A 22,359-nucleotide genomic window follows, 5' to 3' on the forward strand; every position below is an offset into this window, starting at 1 on the left:
TCTGAAGCACATATCCAAAAGTCCCCCCCCCCAATGATGGCACACAGAGAATGGAGGCTGTTTTGAGCAGAAAAAGTGAAACTGTGCACACAGGAACTGCTACCACAACTGCCTTGATAGTATCTGGAGCCAGGGCCCTTAACTTCAGTAAGCAGGTAGGCCTTCAGATGGGAAATTTGACCCAGGAACGTCTCATATTTCCCTGCTGCTCAGAAGTCCAAAGGTATCAGTACACAAATGGGAAAAAAGTTTGGGATAAAGAGGCTGGATGGAAAATTTCTATCTCTGCAGCTTCACTAAGAGCCCTAAAAACAGTGAGTAGCACTTAACACAAACTTTAGCATCTTCATCTATATAGGCTGCATATCCCAGCACTCAGCCCTCTGAGGGCAGCATGGAATCAATTCTCCACTTGTTTAATCTTTGCCTCCCCACAGGCAAAGCAGCAAGGCTAGAGGAACCCTGGGAGTGAATTATACACTCTCCTTTTTGCTGTCTCCTCCCCACCTTGTGAACTCCAACTCCACTTCAGGTGGACAACCTGAACCAATGGGATACATGGCTGCATCCACACACAGGCAAATGTTTTGCTTCCAACCTCACTCTACGCCAAAGCACCTTGTTCCAAGGCTGCACTGTTACGACTCCCCTGGGGTGGAGAGGAGAGACATCCTTTGAACTCAGTCAGGACCATGAACTCTGGCCACTGCTGGCCTCTGAAGCCTGCTGAGAGCAGACTGGGCACTAAGCACTGTGGAGAGGCTGTGATCTCAGAAAAGTGACCTGCAGTCTAGTTACTGCTGGCTTCCACTGGCCTGCTGGATACAGAGCTCCAGGCATTTCACATTCTTCTTCGAATTTTTGTACCAGCAGCAGATGTGGTGTTTGAAAGCTGCATAGCCCCAAAAATCTGATCTCTACAATTGCAAAAGCCATTTCAGATAAAGCCTTCCCTGCCTACGTGAATTATAATACCATTAAAAGCAAGAAAGTACAAGTTTCAGTTTCTCTTCTCGTCTTGTTTCTTCACAGATTACTTTATGCCAAACAGCAAACAACCCAACAAAAAAGGAGTTGTCTCACTGTCCTGGTACACAAACAAAAGCAGACCCACCACTGGTGCTGACTGAGAATAACAACAACAGGGGAAGAAAGCAGCAGAAGTCCTTTCCTGAGGATTATACTTGCTAGAGTGCAAACGTTGTATTACAGAATACTGGAAATGTTGTTTCTCACCTGGGCCACCCCGTTTGTGGGAAGGGCCATGGCAGGAGCAGCAGCCGTGGTGATAACACCTCCGGATACTCTCAGCACAGTGGTGCCAGGTTTGGAGAGCTGGGATGAGGCAGGCACTGATTTTATAGACCCATCTGATATTTTCACAAGCGACGTCTGTCCACTGGGTGCAGTCTTTGAAAAATAATTCCGTGTAAGGAAAAAGGTGTATTTATTTGGATTTTTTAAAAAAAATTACTTCAAACCCCCCAACAAAACGCAACAACACCACAAACAGATCAAATGCTTTTTAGAATACTGAAAAATATTTTCAAGATTTTTGAACAAGGCAAATTATGGCAATAATAGGTGGAACAAAATTATCACCTCAGAAATCAACTTTACCAAACTGCTGACTTTGCAACAATATGCCCATCAATCTTGAATTATGGATGATCAGTTACAAGTACACTTGGGGATTCTGAATTTCATAGGGACCACTTGGTAGTTTTTAAAAGAAGGACCTTTAAAGGATATCAGAACCAAAAAATTTTAAGAGCTTTATTGGGTCACCTATTTCTAAGGTTCAAATATTTAAGCACATTTTTGCACCTGACTGTTTTCACTTCTCTAATTCAATTTCAATAAGAAGTCCCAGAGCACATTTTTCAACCTAAGCTTACACATAACCGACTCCAAGAACAGAAATACAGCTGGAAAACTCTGGTCCAATATCTGCATATGAAAGTAGGCTCTTAAGTGCCATCCTCATCACAGTACAGTCAGGATCGTAACTGTACAAAAGCAAAGCAAACCAAACAACTACAAAAGGAAAAGCTCTCACAGTGTGTGGCTGTGTTTCCTATACTTTATCTGATAAAGTGTTAACTGGTAAGGAAGAAATACCCCATTTGCATGTTACCTGTGTAAATAGAGCTGTTTTCTGTCCAGTTATCACTTTTAGTGCTTGTCCTTGTGTGGAAGATGCTCCAACTCCTACACTGCCCTGAACAACTGAAGCTGGAGTCAGCTGCTTTCCAGAACTCTGAGGAGAAGGCTGGCCGACCAGAAAGGTACCCTGTTCCAGAAATAAGTTAGGGAGGTCAGCACTTTGAAACACAGTTAAGATGTCAACAGAAAGCTGGAAATGTCACTACAGCATAAAAGCCTGTAGATACAATGCAACAACAGTATTTCATCCTTTGAGACAAGGCACTGCTAATTACAGGGGATCCTTCTGCACTAAGAGCTAGACACAGTCTCCTCAGTGTAGAACACTTTCTGATGCAAGGAAGGGAGTGAAAAAAACCCAACAGTTTCCTGTCTTGTCAGAGGCATCCACTACAATTTAACACACTTCATGCTTTTCAAGTTTACTCTTTGTGACAAATGCTGCTTAGTATGCAAGATCAGAAAGGCTTCTGTTGGGCTAGGCAAAACAAAACCACAAAAAAACCAAGAGAAATTGAGACATTGTGTCACCTTCTTGCTTCAAAACTTATTTAGTTCCCCTACAAAGGCTATATATTCAGAGGTCACCATGCAGAAATCACAGCGACAACCAGAGGTGTGCATTCTAATAACCTACCTCCTCAGACTTTGCCACCCTTCCTGCCTCACATCAGTATTCAGTTGCTACCCTTCAGAGGCTTCATTCACCCAGTGTCACACATGGATCCCTTCACACAATCCTAGGTTTCCTCATTTTTCTTTCTTACTCAGCCTTGCTGTTTCACTCTAACAGCTCTCCTTTATTCTCTCATCTCTCAGGCTTTCCTCCAACTCTTACATACCCTACTATGTAACCTACTATGTACGTACCCTACTATGCTCTTCCAGCATCATCTCCACCATATCACCTCTCTTGTTTCGGTGACCCTTGCGGCCCTGCCACCCAGGCACTGTCTCTTCTCCACCCACTGCTTACTCTGGCCTTATTCAGTGCTGCTTTCACAGCCTGCAAGGGGAGGTGTGGGGCTGAGATGTGCCAATAGTAACACAAAGTAGTAAAGCAGGTGCTTGGCAGAGGGAAGAGATGCAAGGGTTGTTAGAGAGGATCTAGATCCCATAATCCAAGAACATTTCATGGACTGCTGAGCCACAGGACATCCACCTAACACTGCAGCAGCCTGAAATGTCAATCTTTTTCAACCGAGATGCTTATGTCACTGACCTGGGGTGTCTGCTTCAGGATGTAGGATGTATAGGTGAGGTGCTGTGACAAGTTACTGCTTGTGCTTTGGGTTCCTCCACCTCCACCTCCACTATTCGTAGAAGAACCAGATTGGAGACCTGTAATCAGAAGAAAAGGCTCAACCCTTCAGTGATCAGACACTGTCAGCTGCTAAATATCCCTGTATAGACAAGTAATTGGTTTTGCAAGGCATTTGCTGTCACATGTTTTGCAGCTGAGTAACATTATTACCCAGTACAGCACAGTTCAGATGAGCTGCTGTGTTCTCTTACAGCTCAGCAAATGCCATGAATGAAAGGAGCTATGGGGGAAATAAGGACTGGTGGACAAGCACAGCTCACTGAAGGCTGTTTCAAATTTTCTATCAAAAGAAAATGCTGTCCAACAGATCAAGTCTTTTCATCAGTCTTTTACAGATTATGAATCTGCAGCAAAAGGCCTAGAAACACTCTGAATCCCACTGGCTTCCCAATTTTACTTTTGTTGGCTGTTCCAGTACAATTTTGTTAATGGAATATTAGATCATGGATACCAAGCAGCGGTAATTTGCAGTGATACTTTGATATTGCTCTGCCTCCAGAAGGAACAGCCTGAACACTGTCTTTTTTGCAGTGTCTCATTAAGAAATGGGTAAAAAAAGAATTTATGGCTCTGCCATAAAAATTGCAAGTATTTGCTCTTCTTCAACACCTATGAGATTATTTCCTTGTCAAAGTTGGACTGCCCCAGCTGCCTCTCAATCTCAAGCAATAGGGATCCCATCACAAGTTCTACAGCCCAAAAATACCTTCAGCAGGAGTACCTACTTCTTCAGTGACATGTACTCTGCTGCTATGTTGCTGGTATTTACAGCCTTGTATATTAAACTGAATAATACCTCTTTCTCACTGCCAGTATCAGAACTGGGAGCAAAAAAGTTTGCTCCCAAACCATTTCCCATCCCAACTCTCAGCCTCAAAAGGAGCATCCTGGAGAAGGCTCATGACAAAACTCTTCATCTACACAGTCCAAAACCTGCAGTATTCTTACCCTACAGGAACAGCACACTATAAGCAAAGTATCACCCATTGGAACTATTTTAGCAATGTTATTCTCCATGTATGTCCCAGCAAGTTTGATTCACAAGCCCAATAACAAACAGGTGCTTCTGTTGGTCTCAACATCTTGGGGCCAAACCTTGTATCAATATTAAAAATTATTTTTTTCCCTCATTCCAGATACAGTATCTTTGCCTTTTCGAAGTTAAGTTTCTTATATTTCTAGCTTCTCCAGGGTGTCATTCCATTACTTATTAATAGCTTTCACAACTATATTCAAATCCATCTCAGTTCTACATCGTGAAAATGCAGTCGTCTCTTCCTACAGATCACAAGGAAGAGTTAAAGATAACCCTTCACAGAATTTTGAGGAAAATTACGCTTTCTGCTTTCAGCACAAAGAGAAAGACAATGAGAGCACTGCATGAAAAGCAGCTGCACCTAAAATAGAAGACACTTGTGAGATCCAGGTCTTAAAAAGCACCACATACTGTGTTGTTGTGAACAAAGAAACCCCATCCCATTACTGACTTCCACAGTACCAGGACGCTTTATAGCAAAAATACCAAACATATTAATTATGCAGTGATTACATTATTTAACTCATTAGATTTCCCTGCAAGACTAACTGGCATTATTTGTGGCTCGCAGTATGGCTCCTTGGGGTATCAGAAGCAGTTTCCCTTTCCCAGAAGGATTCTTGCTGTTGGTGGTGAGATACAGTTTAGTGCCTGGTGGTAAGTTTGCCAGGTTTGCCAAGTTGGTGGCTGGTAACTGCAGTGTAGCCATCACTAGAAAGGAAGAACAAAAAAAAATAAAACTACTGCTTGCAGAAAGCAGTATGCATTGAAATCTGCACAAGTTGAAAGTACTAGGAATGACATGCAGCTAGCCTTCGATAATCCATACATAGCTGGCCTAACCACAGATTAACTTTACCAGTGATGCAGAGACACTTTTTAAATAGGTCTGAAAAAAACAAAAAACAAAAAACCTCTCTCTGCGTGCAGTACCACTTACAGCTGCAGGCCAAAGCAGCACAGCCATGGGGTCTTACTCCAATCCAGAGGCCACAGAAGACTTTTCAGTCAGAGCCTGAGCTAACACACTCAGCTAAAGCCAGCTGTGTGCAGAAGCAGGTGGGATGATTCCACCCATACTCCTGCAACTGTAAGCGCTGGGGAAGATGTGGAGATGAAATAAGGACAGTTGGCTCTTGTTGGTTGGATTTATGTGGAGCCCTTTGAACATCTAAGGACCACAATGCTGGGCAAAAATGTGAGGCCTGGCTCCATGAAAGTCTGCTAGGTCTCCAGAACATTCCCCAGCATATCTGTCCGATCTCCACTCACAGAACACTGCATGTTCTAAAGTACTTGTGCTCCCTCTTCCCCCTTACAGATAATGAGTTAACATTTTCTTTATTACTAATCTCAGTTAGCCCGAATTTCCCTACAGAATTCTCTACTAATTTTGAAGTTTTTCAATCACACATAGTTAGTTGAAGAAATCATTACTGAGCCGCAAAGTCTACCCATCATGAGCTATTAACAAGGTGTAAAATTACTCTACCTGAGCCTTGAGATGTACTTTTCTGAGCACCTGTGGAAGAAACTTGGGCCTTTGTAATGGTCTGCACAGGCTGAGCAACAATTGTCCCTCCGCCTCCACTCACGATGGCTTTGGCTACACCTTGAGTCACAACCTGCTTTGGACCAACAGCCTTTGCTACTGAAGAACTAGATTTTGCCACAAGTATCTGGCCACCACTTATAGCCACCGCTTGTTTCACTGTCGACTGCAAAGCAGAACCAACTGGAACGCCAACAACCTGCAACAAATAAGCACTGGATGACGTGCTGCTAGCAAGAGCAATCATGTGAATTCTAGCTAGTACGCTACCTCTATCTCTAGACATTTCAGGACATTTTATACGTGTCTAGTCACGTATAAAAGCTATTCATTCAGAAACAAAATGAAATTGGCAAGAGGCCAATCCCAAGTAAAACGATAAACTGTTAAACACAACCGGGATTTCAGAGCACCCACAAGAGATTAAGTACATTCAAATTACAGGGCACTTCCATTTTTTTCTGATATATAAGCAATGGCTTAATTCCAGCTGAAGATAAAGCTTGCCTTGGCAAAGCACAGAGATCCAGAAATTTAGTTTCAACACAGTCATGGGAACAAACTCCCTGGGAAAACTGTGGCCTCAAAGCAGAGCCCACAAAGCGCTTCAATTTTATGTGGTAACAATAACTGCAGGGAAACATGAGTTTGCATACCTGCTCAAACAGGCAAATAAGGCAGTAAAAAGGAAAATGAAGTGTTGTAAATGTAAATATAAATTTATTTATGCAAAAGTGAAAGCTCCGTATGTAGTCTCTTGTGCTTGGCATATGATTTGACTCTATCCACAATGGAAACAGGAAAGAATGGAGACAATTTCTGACACTTTTGTCATCTTGTCACTGCACAGTTACCATGCTCTCTCAGAAGCTGCATCACTCCTGTCATAGCAGCACTGCATTGGCACTGATTCCTACAATAAAACACTTGAGTTGCCACTCAAGTAGGACTGATTCCACCTAATGCTAGTTCTGGCTCAGCCTCCACCCCATCCCCCATTTGTCCTGTTCTTTTTTGTTGCAGGCCTGCAGTCTGAGGAAAGCATTTGCCTCCTCTTACAGAAAGACCTGGATGAGCTTCAGCATGAGCAGATGACGGCAGCCAATTTTCTGGCAACCCCACTGTTGCAATGGGTTCGACAGAAGTGGGAGGTGTTCCCTGTACACAATGGAACGCAACAGTGCCTGCTCACCCTGCTCCTTTCTCAAAGTGAACATGATATGAGCTACTCTGAGCGCATGGGGAAACCAGCTAACCATGCTGCTGCTGCTTGGGTCCAAGACAGAAGCAACCCTATGCCCCTGAGAGAAGCATGAAGTGTTCCAATAAGACCAAGACAGTTTACACCGCACCAAGGATGCCCAAGCGCCTCATACCTTCGGCTGCACCGTCCCCTCGCCTGTGCTCACGACCGGCTTCTGTGGTGACAAGGCTAGCATGTGGCTCCCTTTTACAGTGACATACTGCTGCACAGAGGTCTGGGTGGTTGTCCCTGTCCCTGTCGCTGGTAGCTGAGGTTGCTGGGGAAGCTCTCCTGGCTCCTGCTTTATTATCACCTTTTAAATAGGAAGAAATAGTAAGACAAGCAAACACCTTAAATCACTTGGGATCATTTCTGGAACAGCCTGTCTGCAGGAAAGGGCAGGCAACAATCAGTAAACTCAGATGTGGTTCTTACCACCAAGTGGTCTCTCTAACTCAGCTCCAAGGTGAGGGCTACTCCCAACACACGAGTGTGTGTGGGGGGGTGTCTGTATTTACAAAGTGCTCCAGATTTGAGAAGTGCTCATAGAAATTACAGAATCACAGAAATTCCTAGTAATGATAAAACTACTAGTCACACTAACAGTGGACTTGTCCAGACCTGACTTCTTCAGGCCCTGAACCTCAGCATGGAGCCACAACACTAAGGTTTCAAATTTCTAAGCACCCTCCTGTTCAGAACATGCTCTAAACCTCCTTTTTTTTTTTTTTTTTTTCCTATCCTGCACAATTACCACCAATATTATAGCTATAGATAATGTAGATTATTGTATCTGACATTATTCTCCTGTGTACGTTTTGTTTCTCTGGGACAGGCCCTAAATCTAATCCCTAAGAGCCATGAGTCAAGAAAGGCTGGGTTTTTTTTTGCGTTAGATCGCTGTTAAGTACTGTAACTGGTGGGAAGCATTCTTTCACCTTTTACTTGAATCACCTAATATTGCCAGAAACAATTTTAAATTCTAGATGGTAACATTTAAAGAAACATACTCAGAAGTGGTAACACCTGAGAGTCAAAAATCACTGAATCATTTTTTAAGAAGCTTCAGACAGATCTACTGCAGTTTACTTTTACTGTATCACTCTAAACACAGCTTTTAAAATACCAACCTCAATATGACAGTGATTCAAAGAAAAACAAGGGTAAAAGAGCAGATAAAAAGAAGGATCATGGGTACAGCAGAGCCACAGGCAAACAAAAGAAATAAGATACATTTTTGAGAAGTGCTAGAGAGCCTATGGCAGCAAGACATATTGGTTCCAGTAACAGTTTTACATGCACTGGAAGTTACATGGTTTGTGGCACAAATCAGCATAAAATGGCACTGTGGGGCTCCTTGTCCTGGCACAAAAGCCAAGAGGAATACCTTTGTAAAAGCTCCAAGTCCTCCAGTGACTGATTTGGGGCTTTGCACCTTGGAGTGACTCCCAATGGGACAAAGGGGTGGCATGGTGGCAAACAGAGAATCCTCCTGCTGTGAATAGGAAGACATGGTGTAAGAATCAGTGAAATGATCAATACATGAAATAAAACAAGTGACTGCTAAGAAAGGGTAGCACGGACCATCTGGGCAGGCCAAATCACCTGTACAAGACATTTCCAAAATCAGTTAACACTTAAGTAAAAGGAATGTAACACTTAATACAACCTACAAAGCAAATTTTATTTGGAAAGTTACATCTCCAACAGCAGAATCTGTTTCTTACCATATCATACACAGTTGAAAGACATCAACTCATGTTCCCTGACCAGCTTTTTATATAAAGCATTTCAGAGCTGTAAAATTCAAGTAGGCTGAGGAGGGATCTTATCAATGTGTACAAATACCAGATAGGAAGGTGTAAAGAAGATGAAGCCACACAACGCTCAATAGTATCCAATGAAAGGACAAGAGTCAATGGGCAGAAATTGAAAAACTGAAATACAGGAAGTTCTGTTTAATTACGAGAAAAGATTTTTTCTTTTTTTCCCCAAATTTAATAGTGATCAAACCCTGGAACAAGCTATCCAGAGAGGCTGTGGACTCTCCAGCCTTGGAGATGCTCAAAACTCAACTGCACACATTCCTGAGCAACCTGCTCTAGCTGACCCTGTGTTGATCTCCAGAAGTCCCTGCCAACCTCAACCATTCTGTGATTCTATACACAGTCTCAGAGAGATAGGACAATCTAAGAAGAAACAAGTTACGTAGGGGAAGAAAGTGTTCAAGTCTGCAAGCAAAGTTCTCGCAGATGAATTTTTGCTCTCCTGTAACTAGAAAAATGTGATGGCACAGTCTTTCCAGGAAGAACTCACCATTTGGCAGGAACAGTGAGGCTACGTAACTAAACAGAGTAAAAAACATTTTCACACCTGCGAAATCATGCACTCAGCATTTCTCCATCTGAGGCTGGTAGAGAATTCAAAGGCATCTGAGGAAGTTTATTATGGCTCTGTTTTGTTTAAGTAAGATAACGGCACTCTTTTACAATCAATATGAACTCCAAAGCCATGGTTTAGCAATCACTTGATCCAACCCAAGTGTGGGACATGACCAGAAAGCAAACCCTCAGACTCTAACCTAATACTTCTGCCTCCTTCCTTGTACTGATACATATGGCTGAAAACAGATTAGTTTTCAACCAGATTGGTTGTCTGCTCTGGTTCACCACATCACCATATAACTGGTAGCAAACAGGGGGAGGTGTGAAGACAAGGCTAGAGGCATAACCATTCTTCTCAACAGCAGCCTGTATATTGGTCATTTTAAAATGCCTGAGGAAACAGCCTTAAGTCATTAAAAAAATGCAGAGGAAACTAGCATCTAGTGAAGAGATGACAAGTGGTGAGTTAAGCACAATCTGTAACACCACACTGAACTATCAGACACTCCCTCCTCTTTAAAGAAACCACAAAATTACAGCTTTCCCACCAACCAGAAGACAAATCAAAATACATTTCTGTTTACGGAGCTATGATTTTTATATGCATTTTTGAAATATTTTAAGTTTTTAACTTTGCCCTGCAAGTACAGAATTCAACTGTTACTAATGACATGTGCCTACTTTGTCTCACTGAGAACCTTTCATAAGGAACTGTCCCAAATCAGTGAAAAATAAAAAGACTAATGAATGGTTTTCAACAGAATTAAGTGAAATCCATCTGAGCGGACAGGCTCTTAAAAGCTGAATTGCTAGCTGCACACCTGACACTTCAAATGCTATTCCAAACTAATTGCTTCAGACAGCAATCTTCAACACTTTTTCCAGAACAGACATAGGAAGGATTTCAGTTCCAAATGTGAAGTGATTTGCTCTCTGCAGGCTGACTGGCAAGCCTTCCCCCTGCTCTCCATATCCTGCATTAATATTCTTGTGACTTGGAGACAGGGAAATGCTCCTGCTTTCAGCAGCACACCCACCAGCTGCTTTCAGGAAGAGACTCACTGATGCCACTTCCCTGCCAGAAATATCTTTCCAAGCACAAGATGTGGGAGAGATTTTGTGAGACACTTGAGCTCCGTACCTTTTGGGCTTTGCAGATCAGAAGCATGAACCCGATTTATCACTGTTTGTTTACACATTTGGTTACTCCACTGTTTACACAAACATTTTTCTAAATGCAGACAGTCATAAAAACCACTAAATGAGCTCTTTTGAGGCTGCTAGGAGCAGCTGCTGTACAAAAATAACAAACAGAATGAAGGTTTTGAGGTACGCACCTCTGGTTTAATCATATACCATCACTAACAAAGTGAAGAAGATCAAAGTCAGCTACAGAAAAGCTTTTTTGAAAGATAAGACATTTTGAGAGCTATGCCTTCCATGGATTTCCTTGTAGAAAAGCAAAAGAGCAGCGCCTTTAACAGAGGTGTAGGCAAGTCTAATTAGAGCTGCATGAAGTGACACTATCCTCTTGTATAACCATGTTCTCATACAGCTCCATTTGTTAGACACTGTAAACCTTCATATGAAATGACAACCAAAAGAACTTGCCTGAAATGCAGAATTTATAATACAAAAAAGCCCCATTTAATAGGAAGCTGGATTTTAAATGGAAAGTACACATCTAATGAGAACATTACCTTGACAGCTGAGGTGACAAAACTACTCCCTTGGGTCTTTGATACAGGAGATGCAGTTCCATGAGAGGCCTGACAAACACTGGTCAGTTTGCTGGTTGGGCTCCCTGCGTATTGGGAAAGAAAGCAGATGTTGGGTGAGGGCCAGGGAGCAGTGCCACTGAACACATGAAACCTCTCCTAATTTCAACTCTGTATTCTCCATGAAGTACATCAGTGAGAGTTGGCATGAGCACAAAACAAACCCACTACCGAATTTCCACCTGAAGAATCCACACCTCAGAGGAGGTACCCTCCACCCACAGTTCCACTTGCCGCAGCCAAATGGTCAGGCACCTTCCTGGGCGGCTGCAGGTGCATATATATATGAAATTAAGACAGTAAATGAGCTGCCAGTCAGAACCTGCTGCTGCAGATGTGATGTCCTCCACTGCCCAGAAGCCCTCTGAACCTATACTAGCCTCAGACACTGGCACCGGGGGAAGGCTTGGAGGAGGCTGGAGTGGGAAGGAAAAGGAAGGCCAGAAAAGGAGGGAGACAAAGAAAAGAGAAACAAGAGGAAGGGACAGAGTGAGTAGGGTAAAGGAAGAAACAGAAATAAGGAATGAGGACGTAAGGTCCTCTGCCTGCAGAAGGCTGCTCTTGAAAAATTATCATCTGGATACATGTGCCACAGCTCCCTCCAGACCCCCCCACCCCGAGCTGGATGGGGGTTCAGTGGTACACTTACCCTGCATTATCAGTGTGTACACAACACTTGGTTGCTCAGCAGCAGCAGTGTTACTGCTGTTGGTTTGGTTTGTTAGTTTCATTTGCTCAAGAGGTGCCAAAGCCACGGATTACACACATGAAAACACGGCAAGAGTCTCTCATACAGTTGTACTACAATCTGCATTTGAATTTAAAAGTAAATGAGCAGCTGCTTCTCGAAATAATGGGGTTTAGGAAGGCTGGCTTTCCCAGAGCATAAAGATTTCACCCCTTTTTAAAATATGATCTGCAGTCCTATCAAAAACACCCTAGTGACTGTCTGTAGTATCATGTTACTCTCAATCCAGCCTGGCTGCTGTTGCCAAAAAGCCAGTTTCACATTCCTTCTTGCTCCTTCATACAGGTCCAGCAACGAGGCTATCTGACAACAAAGCTCAATTTGGGGAGGAGAGGGCATTAATTTTCTGCTCTGCCACTGATCCAACTGGAGTTGTGCAGGAGACAGGGGAAGCGGCAGGAGCACAGGGGAGGGAGAGGCAGCAGGCAGTTTCTTCCAGGCTGGTCTGTACTTACATCACACTAATATGGTGGTAAACTGCACCTTTAACAGTGTTAAGGCTTGCATGTCCAAACCATCTGGTGCAACTACAGATCCTACCCTCCGTGTACAAATCTCTACTAGGAGAACACAAAAGTTATCCAAACCATGACAAACCACGTATACAGAGTAGACAGTCAGGCTGGAGGCAAAGAAGAAACAGAAAAGAAAAAAGGCAGAAAACCCCCAACCAAACAAAAAAACCCAACCCCACCCTATTTGTGAAACAGCTTCATTGTTATCAAGAAAGCCCCAAAACATACTTTACCTTCTGAGATGAGGTTAAAATGAACATGACAGCTGTGTTGCCTCAGATAAAAGGAGGAACTGTTATTAAGAGGAGAATTTTTGCACTTTCCAACCACGCTCAGCAAACAGTTCATGTGTTACATGGATGCTGCACTTGACCACATGACTCTGAGCATCTTTCTGAGGTGTTGGTAAGTACACACGTACAAACAAGTGTGTTTTTATAGACAGTGGTTCTTAGCCACAAATCACAACAAACAAATGACTTTTGAGTGACCACTCCTCCAGCCCCTACACAAAGATTACAAATTGTCTCCCATACTCATCACCCGTCTCCTGCAGTTCAGTCTTCCCCCTTGGCCCCACGGATATGTCACCACTGAAGCACCAAGGGAATCCAGTTAGAGGAATCCAAACCAGCTGGAATCAGACCAGCTAGAACTTGAGCAGTAATAAAAACCATCACGACTGTTCTCCTGGTAAACCAGGGCTACGCATTTCCACACATCTAGATCACTGTACACTGGGACCTAAGACTGATCTGCAAGTCACTGCAAGCTCTCCATGCATTTTGTCCACATCTGTGATACAGTTTTCACCCAACCACCTGTGCACTGTTTCTGTCTAAATCTGAGCACCACAGCCTTCATTACCTTCTCCCCTTCCCTTTCTGTCTGCAGTGAACAGGCTCTTTTTGAAGAGGTATCCGTGGAATTCAATTTAGCCTTGCACTACATGCTGTTTCCTAAAGGAGGTTATGTTAAAGTCTGAGACACCCTTACCCATGTTAACACAGGTCATTTGTGCAAACCAACAGTACCTCCCTCTGTCAAGTACTCTTCCACCTTTACAAGCTGAAATACTGTTATTATACTAATCATTTTAAAGGGGGAATAAACTTGAATGCGTAAGACTAAGCCACTGCCTTCTGTGATCACACTACACACCTGTGCTTGTGGCTGCTGCTCCAACCATCTGTCCAGGCTTGTCCACAATAATATACGGATTATTAATGACTGAGCTAGCAGAGCCTTGCTTCATGTGCACCGGAGTGGAGGTTGGGGTACGAGGTAGCGGAGATGGACTAGGGGTTGATATTGGAGAACCTTAAGAAAAAAAGTCCAATGCTTCTATCTTGTAAATGTTGCAAGAACATAAAAACACAGCAATAGTAGTACTTTTTAAAATGGCTTAGAGAAGGAACATTTCTTGAGGATGCATTTCCCAGCCTGAGTGAGATCACATGACTTGGAGAAGGAAAGAGGAGACAGAAGGAAAGGAAAAGGCATGAAAAGCAATATGGCTCATATCTACCCTGGACACCCTCTGCCTACCAGGACATGCAGGGTTCAGAGGGACTTTGAGAAGACATCTGGTCCTCCCCTGAAACCTGAGGAACATTACCTACACCATTTTCACTGCCAAGACCAGTCCACCCAAGGAGATGAAGAAAGAGAGCTGAGCTCCTTGACAGGCCCTCTCTTTCCCCCGTGGAGCCCGCAGTACAGGCATTCGGAGCCAGGAACCGAACAGTTCACATAAAAAGGCTGTGTGATACAGCAGCCATCAGACAGGCATGGATGCTCCTGTCTCTTCGCTACTCTCACTACAGCAGAAGTCCTTTAAAGCAAACTGTAAAATGCGCAACTTCTGGGCAACAGGACCAGGACAGATTAAAACTAGAGAAGAATAAAGCTGCATGAGGGGGTAAACAAGAAATGCAGAGAAAAGGACAGGCAAAGAAATGATCAGAGAAAAGAGATAGCAGCAAGCACACTAAGTTTTAACTGCCTGTTAATCTGCTTTCTTGGCAATGACTGACAATTAAAATGGAACATAAATGCTGGTCAAATAAAATCCCCATGTCTTATAAACTGCTTTTGAAATTTAAAAGGGGTGACACTTCTTGGCAGACAGCAGAACCTTGGGAAAATATTTAGCAGGGAAACATTTAAATAGCAAAGATCAACAGAGAACAGTCCAAGGATCTTAAGAAAGACAGGATGGCCCCTGTAATTCTTGCTTTCTGGGAAGCCTTGGGAAAAGAAGATCAAGAGAAGAGCTTATTAAGAGAGAAGAAAGCACTTGTCATAGGTTCAGATGTAAATCAGTCCGAGTACAGTTTTAAGATGTCAAGGAACAAAAATGAAATTTAATTTAAAAAAACAACAAACCAGACACACTTGAGGAAAATTATCTGGGAGCAGATCATCAGAAATCACACATACTGATAGCTGGTGCTTAATCCTCTCTACTCTCAACACCAGAAATTGAAGGGATGTAACAGGTCATCTTTCAGCTTCACATGTGACACGGTGAGCTGCACATTAAAACTTTCTGATGTAAAACATCATCCAGCGGATGGCAACATGCCCGGGCAGGGAAAGGACTATAAGTGAAATGAGTAAACAGCACCTTGACCATGTTTGGTTCAGAAGCTATTAAAAGAGTATCACATTGCTCAATGCAGTCAGCTGACAATTTAATCCAACAGAGGGTGGACTTCTGGAAGAGGAAGACCAAAGCTGTTCCATCTGAGGAGATATTGCAAGTCCAAGATGGACCATTTGAGTCTACAAGGTTGAACCTAATTATTTGCCCAATAATCAGGAGAAAAATTTTCTTCTTAATCCATCCCAGCTGTCTGAAAGTGGGAGGGAGAAGGATGGCTTCTTCCCACATACAAATACCCAACACGGAAGATGTGTCCTTGCCTGGACCTTTCTGTGGGTAGCAGTCCAGTTAAAGACTATCTTTTTCATACTTAAAAGCATTCAAGAACAGGGAGAGAACAGCTCTCATCCTGCTTTTGATCTGATGTGAAGCATTTCACACTTGTATTTTTTTTCCTTGAACATTAAGAAGTGTGTTTAGCTCCTTATTCTAGAGTTTCCTACTGCCCAATGTTCAAAGATTGGCAGGAAATCAGGGGAAGAACACAAAACAAGTCCAACGGGTTCACTCTCTTGTTTTCCAGGGTGAAGCACTGGGATAAGTAAACTAACATTCACCTGATACAATCTTGCAACTCATGGTGATAGGCTGGAAGGATTTTCCTGGTGACTCTGCAGGGCTTGGACTCTGACCTTGAGGCACTATTTTACAGCTAGCTGCAATGGGTTGAAAGGCTGAATTTCCGTGAGAGCCAAAGGCAACTTTCTGTGTGGCTAACTTGGTGGGAGTCCGTTCTATCGAAGATGGCAGGGAATAAAACGTGGCATGTCTTTCGGTTTCAGCATTCCCAGGGAATCCTGATTAAAACAGGGAAAAGAAGAGAAATAGTTCTTAGGCTGAGATACCCAATTCCTTACGGTGCTTCTCTACACAAACAAAAGGTACAACAAACACACTCTCGAAGGAAGGAAGGAAAAGCAACTGGTGAGCAGCGTTGAATGGGGAGAAAGTGGGGTAGGAGGTTCCTCCTGAGCAAGCCTGTTGAATTTGTCTCTGAAAAGAAGAATAAAATGCTACCGGGCACAGGCTGTTCAGCTGTGGCAGGTGATCAGCCACTTCTTACATATTTCCTTGGAACGACCCTTCCATTGACCAAAAGCTGCTGGTAGTTTCAAGTCTCCTCGGTTTCGGTTCCACAGGACTAAGGCTGGATCTCCTTTGCAGAGAATCTTGCAGTGCATTTTTTGGAGTAAGAGCACAAGTAGATCACCTACTGCCTTTTGACCCATGTTAAGGAATCCACCTTATCTGATGTAGAAGGAGATCAGTTAACCTGGAGCTGATGAGAGAAGCCACTGCCTGTCAGTGTAACAAAAGCAGGTTTATTTCCTTCCTGTTGGCTGTAGCACTGCTCACCTAAAAGGTGCTGCATATCTTCCTGTTTGATTAAAAAGCCTGTGCATTTAAAATTTGGTTGCGTTTCTCCTTTTTTTGGCCACAAGAAAACACCGCATTTAAACAGTGGAGATTCTTCTTGCTGAGCCAGAACACTGCCAGTGGCATTACGGCACCTACCACAAAGAGCACCAGGCAAGACACCAGCTTAAAGCCAATTCCTTGAACACAGGAGTGTCAGGAAAAACAATCAAGAAAGGCATCAGATGATGCTGCATGCGACCGTATTTTGAAGCATAAAGTTGCTGTTTCCAGCAGGTTTCTCACTCTAAAATGTGCAAACCATAAAAGACACCCTTGTTTCTCAGCCTGGTTTACCAAAGTGTGTCATGTAAGCCTTGACACCATACGTTTCAGAAAATAAAGCTAAATGCTAACAGAGGCACAGTTTTCCCTACTTCATGCAAACTCAAAATCATGGCATTGTGCCCAAGAGGCCAGCACTAGCTTGTTTCGTGCTATTCAAATGATCTTAAGGCACCAACTGCGGCCCCACTGCCACGGGTACTGCATTTCCTGATCTTACTGGGGCAGGTGAGAAGGAGATGATGACATGCACAGATGCCATCCCTCAGACAAACATACACTAAGTCTTCTTCACTCTCTATTTTCAACACCACAGTTATGCAGTCATTTTTGTTCTCCCACAGCCAACTCATGTTAGGCACCAACGTATTTAACTGAATACACCACTACACCAATTCCTTAAATGTATACACAGTCCCCTAAACATTCAGAAACCTAAAAAACCCTCTGAAAACAGTCTGCCAAGAACAAAACTACAAGCTATTCAACAACTTTTTTTCCAACTGCATCTGCTGCATAAAGCTCCATATTCACTACCTTCAGCAAAACAGAGCCCACTCAACAAACTCCAGATTAAAAAAACACCTAAAACACAACCCCCCAAAAAATAAATAAATTGTAACAATTTCAGAATTACGTCATAGTACACTGAGGAAATGATCATCTGGGGTGATCAAGGAGCAGGTAGCACTGGCAAACTTTAAGGCACAAGAGCAATTAAGAGAAAGTATCCAGAAGAGCTGACGTTCCAAGAACTCGAACTTCACCAACACCCATTCACTTTACCTTTGTCCACAGAAGCATCTGGGCTGGAGTCCCGCAACTGCTTAATTGGTGAAGAAGCTTTGACTGGTGCTGGGATACTCAATGGCAGCGGTAAAGATGTAGGAACGTCAGAAAGGTCAGACTCTGAAGACTGGGGGAAGAGATACTCCTCACCAAGGGAATGCCTATGTAGTTCCACATCCACTACCTTCCAGAAATAGGAGAAAGGATGACATTAATACTCAGCAGCTAGGTAAAGATGTGAAAAGTGAATGTCTAGAAACCTCTCCTCCCCTCACCTCTGCATAACATTTCCACTCATTGCAGGGACACTTCCCAGAAGTCCAGCAGCACCAGAGCCAAGACAAAAATCTTCCAACATTTAACCCCCATGGTAAAATAGCTCATCTCAGTCCGTGGGGAAACATGAATAGTGAACACTGGGAATAACACAGAACCCAGCTCCAAGCACCCCACTAAGGACTGCATACCCCCTTAGGGACAGGCACAAAACCGCTGCTTGCCTTTTCTGGCTTTTTTGACAAGGCCCTTAGAAACACACCATGTTATCTGCTCTTCAAAAGTGCTCTTTAACCACAATAGACATCTCACATTAATGTTTCCTCCACAGACTGAAAAGCTGATGTAATGCAATTTCACCATAAAAATTTCCATTCACTACAGTACAAGGGGAAAATAATACAACACCCCCCCAAAACTTTAGGGATATAGCAAACTATGAGTTATTAATTTATTTTATTTTAAGTTTTAAGAGTTCATTTTCCATGAAGATACTCAATCCTGACAGATGTGGAAACTTAGTACTTAACATACTGCAAAATTTCAGCAGGACAGTTGGGTGTTCCCTTTAACTTAACTCCTTTATGTATGAGATCCACAGCACATCAGAATGCAAATCAAGACATTTGGTACCAGAAGCTCCACAAAAAAATAAAAATTAAAAATGTAGTACTAGTTAAGTTCTCTATGAAAGAGCTGGAAACAGTCTCCCCTGAACTAGAAAGGGGTAAAAATGACTGTTGTCATGAGTAGTGACAAGGTGTCATAACCATTTAATTTAACAAGAGAGCAAAATCTACATTCCAGAAATTGTGAAACCAAATGGGTCTGATTAGTACCATTTATCTTTTTCTTTATAAACATCCTTAAAGGAATTAAAGTACAACATCCATCCCACGACCTGTTGACTCACCGTTTCTGCACCAAGTGTCTGTAGGCCTGTGTAGGTTCTGTCCAACTGAGTAAAACAATACAATATATTCATATTAACCAAGGAAAAGCAGTATATTAGCTAGAATTTACAATACAGTTTCTCTGGAAGGAGTCAAAACTATGTAAGTTGAGCAGCAGCAGCACATCCAATTTTTTGGAGACCACAAGGTCAGAAATGTGCGTACTTTAAGTACCCCCTTTTCTGCAAAAAAGTCAACCATGACCAAAATGAAGGAAATGGGAAAGTATTTCAGCCTAAGAGGAGTCTTCCAGGAATGTCCTTTTTTATTCCTGATGTCAATATAAGGAAATAATAATGAGAAAAAACTCAGAAGAAATTGAAACTGACCAGCAAACAGACTATGTTCGCACTATAGTACTTGGTTTAATAACTGTTCACATTAAGTATCAGCTGACACAAGGCAGAAAATCCCAGAGGCATTAAGATACCCACAGAGAGAAGCTGGGTTTGACAGGCTCAGACTGCCCTGGCGCTCAGGGGCAGACAGGCCACCAGCCACGGAAGAGGGCCCAGCTCACCCTTGTCACCTCACAGCAGCCACAGGCTCAGTACACAAACAGCAAAGATTTGCTGATTTGATTTCTTGTGTGCCACGGACTGGGTCAGTTTTCATCTGTAGGCTGGGCTTCCTTCACTGCACAACATCCATCTGTTACCAATTTCCCCTCAAGTGATAGCTCTCCAAGTATATTTTACTCATCATCTGCATTAAATGTCCCTAAATTCCAGGGGAACACTTGTAACCTTCTGTACTGTTTATATTTGGGGTTGCAATGAGGTACCTACATTAGCATGAAATTCATTAATGCAGGAAGTTTAAATAAAACTAATCATGCTGCTCAAAGAAACAAGAAACCAAACCAGCTCAGGACTTAATTCCACTAACACTAGGTACTACTAATTAAAATGAAAACAAGAGCAATGGCCTACTTTCCCAGGACTGCTGCATACTATAAATCCTATCGAGTGTCACAGGACAGGTGAATGAGGTGAAAAAGAAGGCTCTCTTCAAAAGGCACAGGGGATGAGTATGGAATCAGAGCCCTTCTCCACCCACTCTAACAACAGAGATAATCTCTAGCTAATTCGCACAAGTGCTGAAGGAACAGAACACACATAGCAATCACTTTACCAGCAGAAAGATAGCCCTGCAGCACCCTGGCAAGTTACAGCTGGTAAGAGCATGACAAAAATCTCAGACTGTAGGGAAACAACAGGTAAATGCTTTGCTGCTGGGTGCAGAATCAGTTCCAGTTTCTGCAAGGCTGTGTTTCTTGGCTACTGACCCGACTCCGATATAGTAAAGGTAAGAGACTTTCCTGGATATTTTTTGATTCTCCAGCTCAGCTATTCACATGCAAATAACCAGCAGGACATATACCCAACAGGGAGAGGCAGAAACACACAAGTGGAGCCATTTCTAGATTATGCAGGAGAGATCATTTAGTTGCTGCCTTTCTCTCAAATACTTTGTTCAAATACCTTCAAATTGTGTATGATATCGATCCTCTTGTTCTGGCTATCCTTGAAGTGTATCTGGACTCTCACAGGAAATTCTCCCCAGCCTCTCCTGGTCAGGTGAAATGGAGGTTCTCTGGAAACAAATGGTGATTCACGTTCTGGATGCAGAAGTGGTATAGATTTCACCTACCTCTTTTTTCAGAAAACCAGAGACTGCTTTCTAGCTGACAACTAAAGCTATCTTCAGGCCTGCTATTGACCACTGAGAGAATGCAATCACAAAAATGAGAATTTGATGGCTTTGGACAGATGAAAACATACTTTTATTTTCCACAAGGAGACAGGGAAGAAAATGGTGAAACACTGCTGATATGAGAAGTGAGAAAACAAACATCCTTTAAGAAGAAAAAAAAAAAAAGGTTGTGTAATGCCAAATAAAAACTACAAGTCAGCTCCTAGAACACAGATACAAGGTGAGCTTCTAACACAGCATTTTGCCATCACCTTCTGCTATTCACTATCTAGTAGCAAGAAGGCACATGCTTCATATAACACCCAGAGAACAACATACAGACAGCAAGGAAAAGCTAACTCAACACTAGCATTCTCCAAGCTGAAAAAGAAGGGTGTATTTATCTCTAACATTTATCATTACTTTCTTTGTATTTCAGCTTGCTGCTATTGTTCAATCCCAAATGCAGTTTTCAAAACAAAATGCAAGAGACTCAAAGGCTATTTTTAGTCCAGAACATTAATGTTCACTATGATGACTGGGACTGTGTGACAAGAGATCAATTAACCAGACGGGATTAAAACAGAAGACAAATAGCACTGACATCAGATACTGGAAACTGAGAAAGGCACAAAAAGACAGCAGTCAAGTGTAATTTAGTATGTTATATAAGAAATACAAGGGAATTTGCTCTCGTCCTGCTCAGGGTTGCATTCTCAGAAACATTAGTGAGCCATACCAACACGTTTTATCTCAGGTAAGTCTTTCTGGAGTTGCCTTTCAAGTAGTTTAATTTTGCCAAAACTAAGTTGCCCTTCTGTAAGTAGGCAGCCTCCCCAGGAGGCAGCTGAGTGTCCTGCGGGGAACAATTTCTTTGGGAAGAAACAAAGTAGTTTCAAGGCATCCTCCTGCTGTCCTATCCAAAGGAGCAAGAATGAAAGACTGACAGAGCATTTCCCTGAAGCAATCAACAGAGAACTGAGCCCACTCATCCCATCAGGGTCACAGCTCTGGATACAGGTTTGAAGGAGGACAGAGAAGCTGCCCTGTTTCTGTAGCACCAGCACCATTACACTGATGAAGCATGAAGCCAATGCCACTGGCCTCACTACAGTGAATAAGTATTTGGGAGAAGGATACAATTTCTTGCCCAAAAACACATGTATCATTACAACTATGGGCACAACAGCTTTCCGAGACTCCTTTTCCACATAAATGGATGGGAGGTAGAAAACACCTCTTTTATCGACAGAAGTTTAACCTGCACAGCACTGTAACACATACAGAAGATGCACAAACATGTATGAATAACATGAAATACAACTACTGAATTCTTTATCTCAGTAGGAAATTAAAAAAACAAACGGAAAAACCCACCACCCAACAAACAACCTGTTTGGCACATTTGCTACATAAAAACTAATTTATTTTTACTATTATTTTGGAGTAAGTCAAGCCAAGACAGAGGTTAAGGACAGACATGGAACACTAAAAACAGGAAAAAAAGTTGCTAACTTTAAGAAACTTGGCA

At 42.6% G+C, this 22,359-nt stretch overlaps 1 protein-coding gene across 6 annotated transcripts in view; it reads right to left on the bottom strand.

Moving 5' to 3' along the window:
• The window catches only part of YEATS2 (YEATS domain containing 2), a 49,905-nt gene that overhangs the window by 16,521 nt on the left and 11,025 nt on the right, over positions 1–22,359 (bottom strand). For 4 of the 6 annotated variants that reach the window (XM_042795491.1, XM_033001600.2, XM_033001604.2 and 1 more), the window contains 13 exons: positions 20,618–20,729; positions 19,094–19,138; positions 17,902–18,088; positions 15,972–16,211; positions 13,908–14,066; positions 11,406–11,509; positions 8,709–8,816; positions 7,455–7,634; positions 6,019–6,277; positions 5,076–5,237; positions 3,389–3,507; positions 2,138–2,293; positions 1,237–1,410 (listed from right to left, as the gene is read on the bottom strand). In XM_042795491.1, the coding sequence (XP_042651425.1) occupies positions 1,237–1,410; positions 2,138–2,293; positions 3,389–3,507; positions 5,076–5,237; positions 6,019–6,277; positions 7,455–7,634; positions 8,709–8,816; positions 11,406–11,509; positions 13,908–14,066; positions 15,972–16,211; positions 17,902–18,088; positions 19,094–19,138; positions 20,618–20,729 (2,005 nt within the window). The remainder of the gene's footprint in view (positions 1–1,236; positions 1,411–2,137; positions 2,294–3,388; positions 3,508–5,075; positions 5,238–6,018; positions 6,278–7,454; positions 7,635–8,708; positions 8,817–11,405; positions 11,510–13,907; positions 14,067–15,971; positions 16,212–17,901; positions 18,089–19,093; positions 19,139–20,617; positions 20,730–22,359) is intronic. The other 2 variants (XM_033001601.2, XM_033001602.2) reach the window with 2 other exon arrangements.

Source organism: Tyto alba, unplaced genomic scaffold (genome assembly GCF_018691265.1).
Source record: "Tyto alba isolate M040663 unplaced genomic scaffold, T.alba_DEE_v4.0 Super-Scaffold_10, whole genome shotgun sequence".
Taxonomy (NCBI): domain Eukaryota; kingdom Metazoa; phylum Chordata; class Aves; order Strigiformes; family Tytonidae; genus Tyto; species Tyto alba.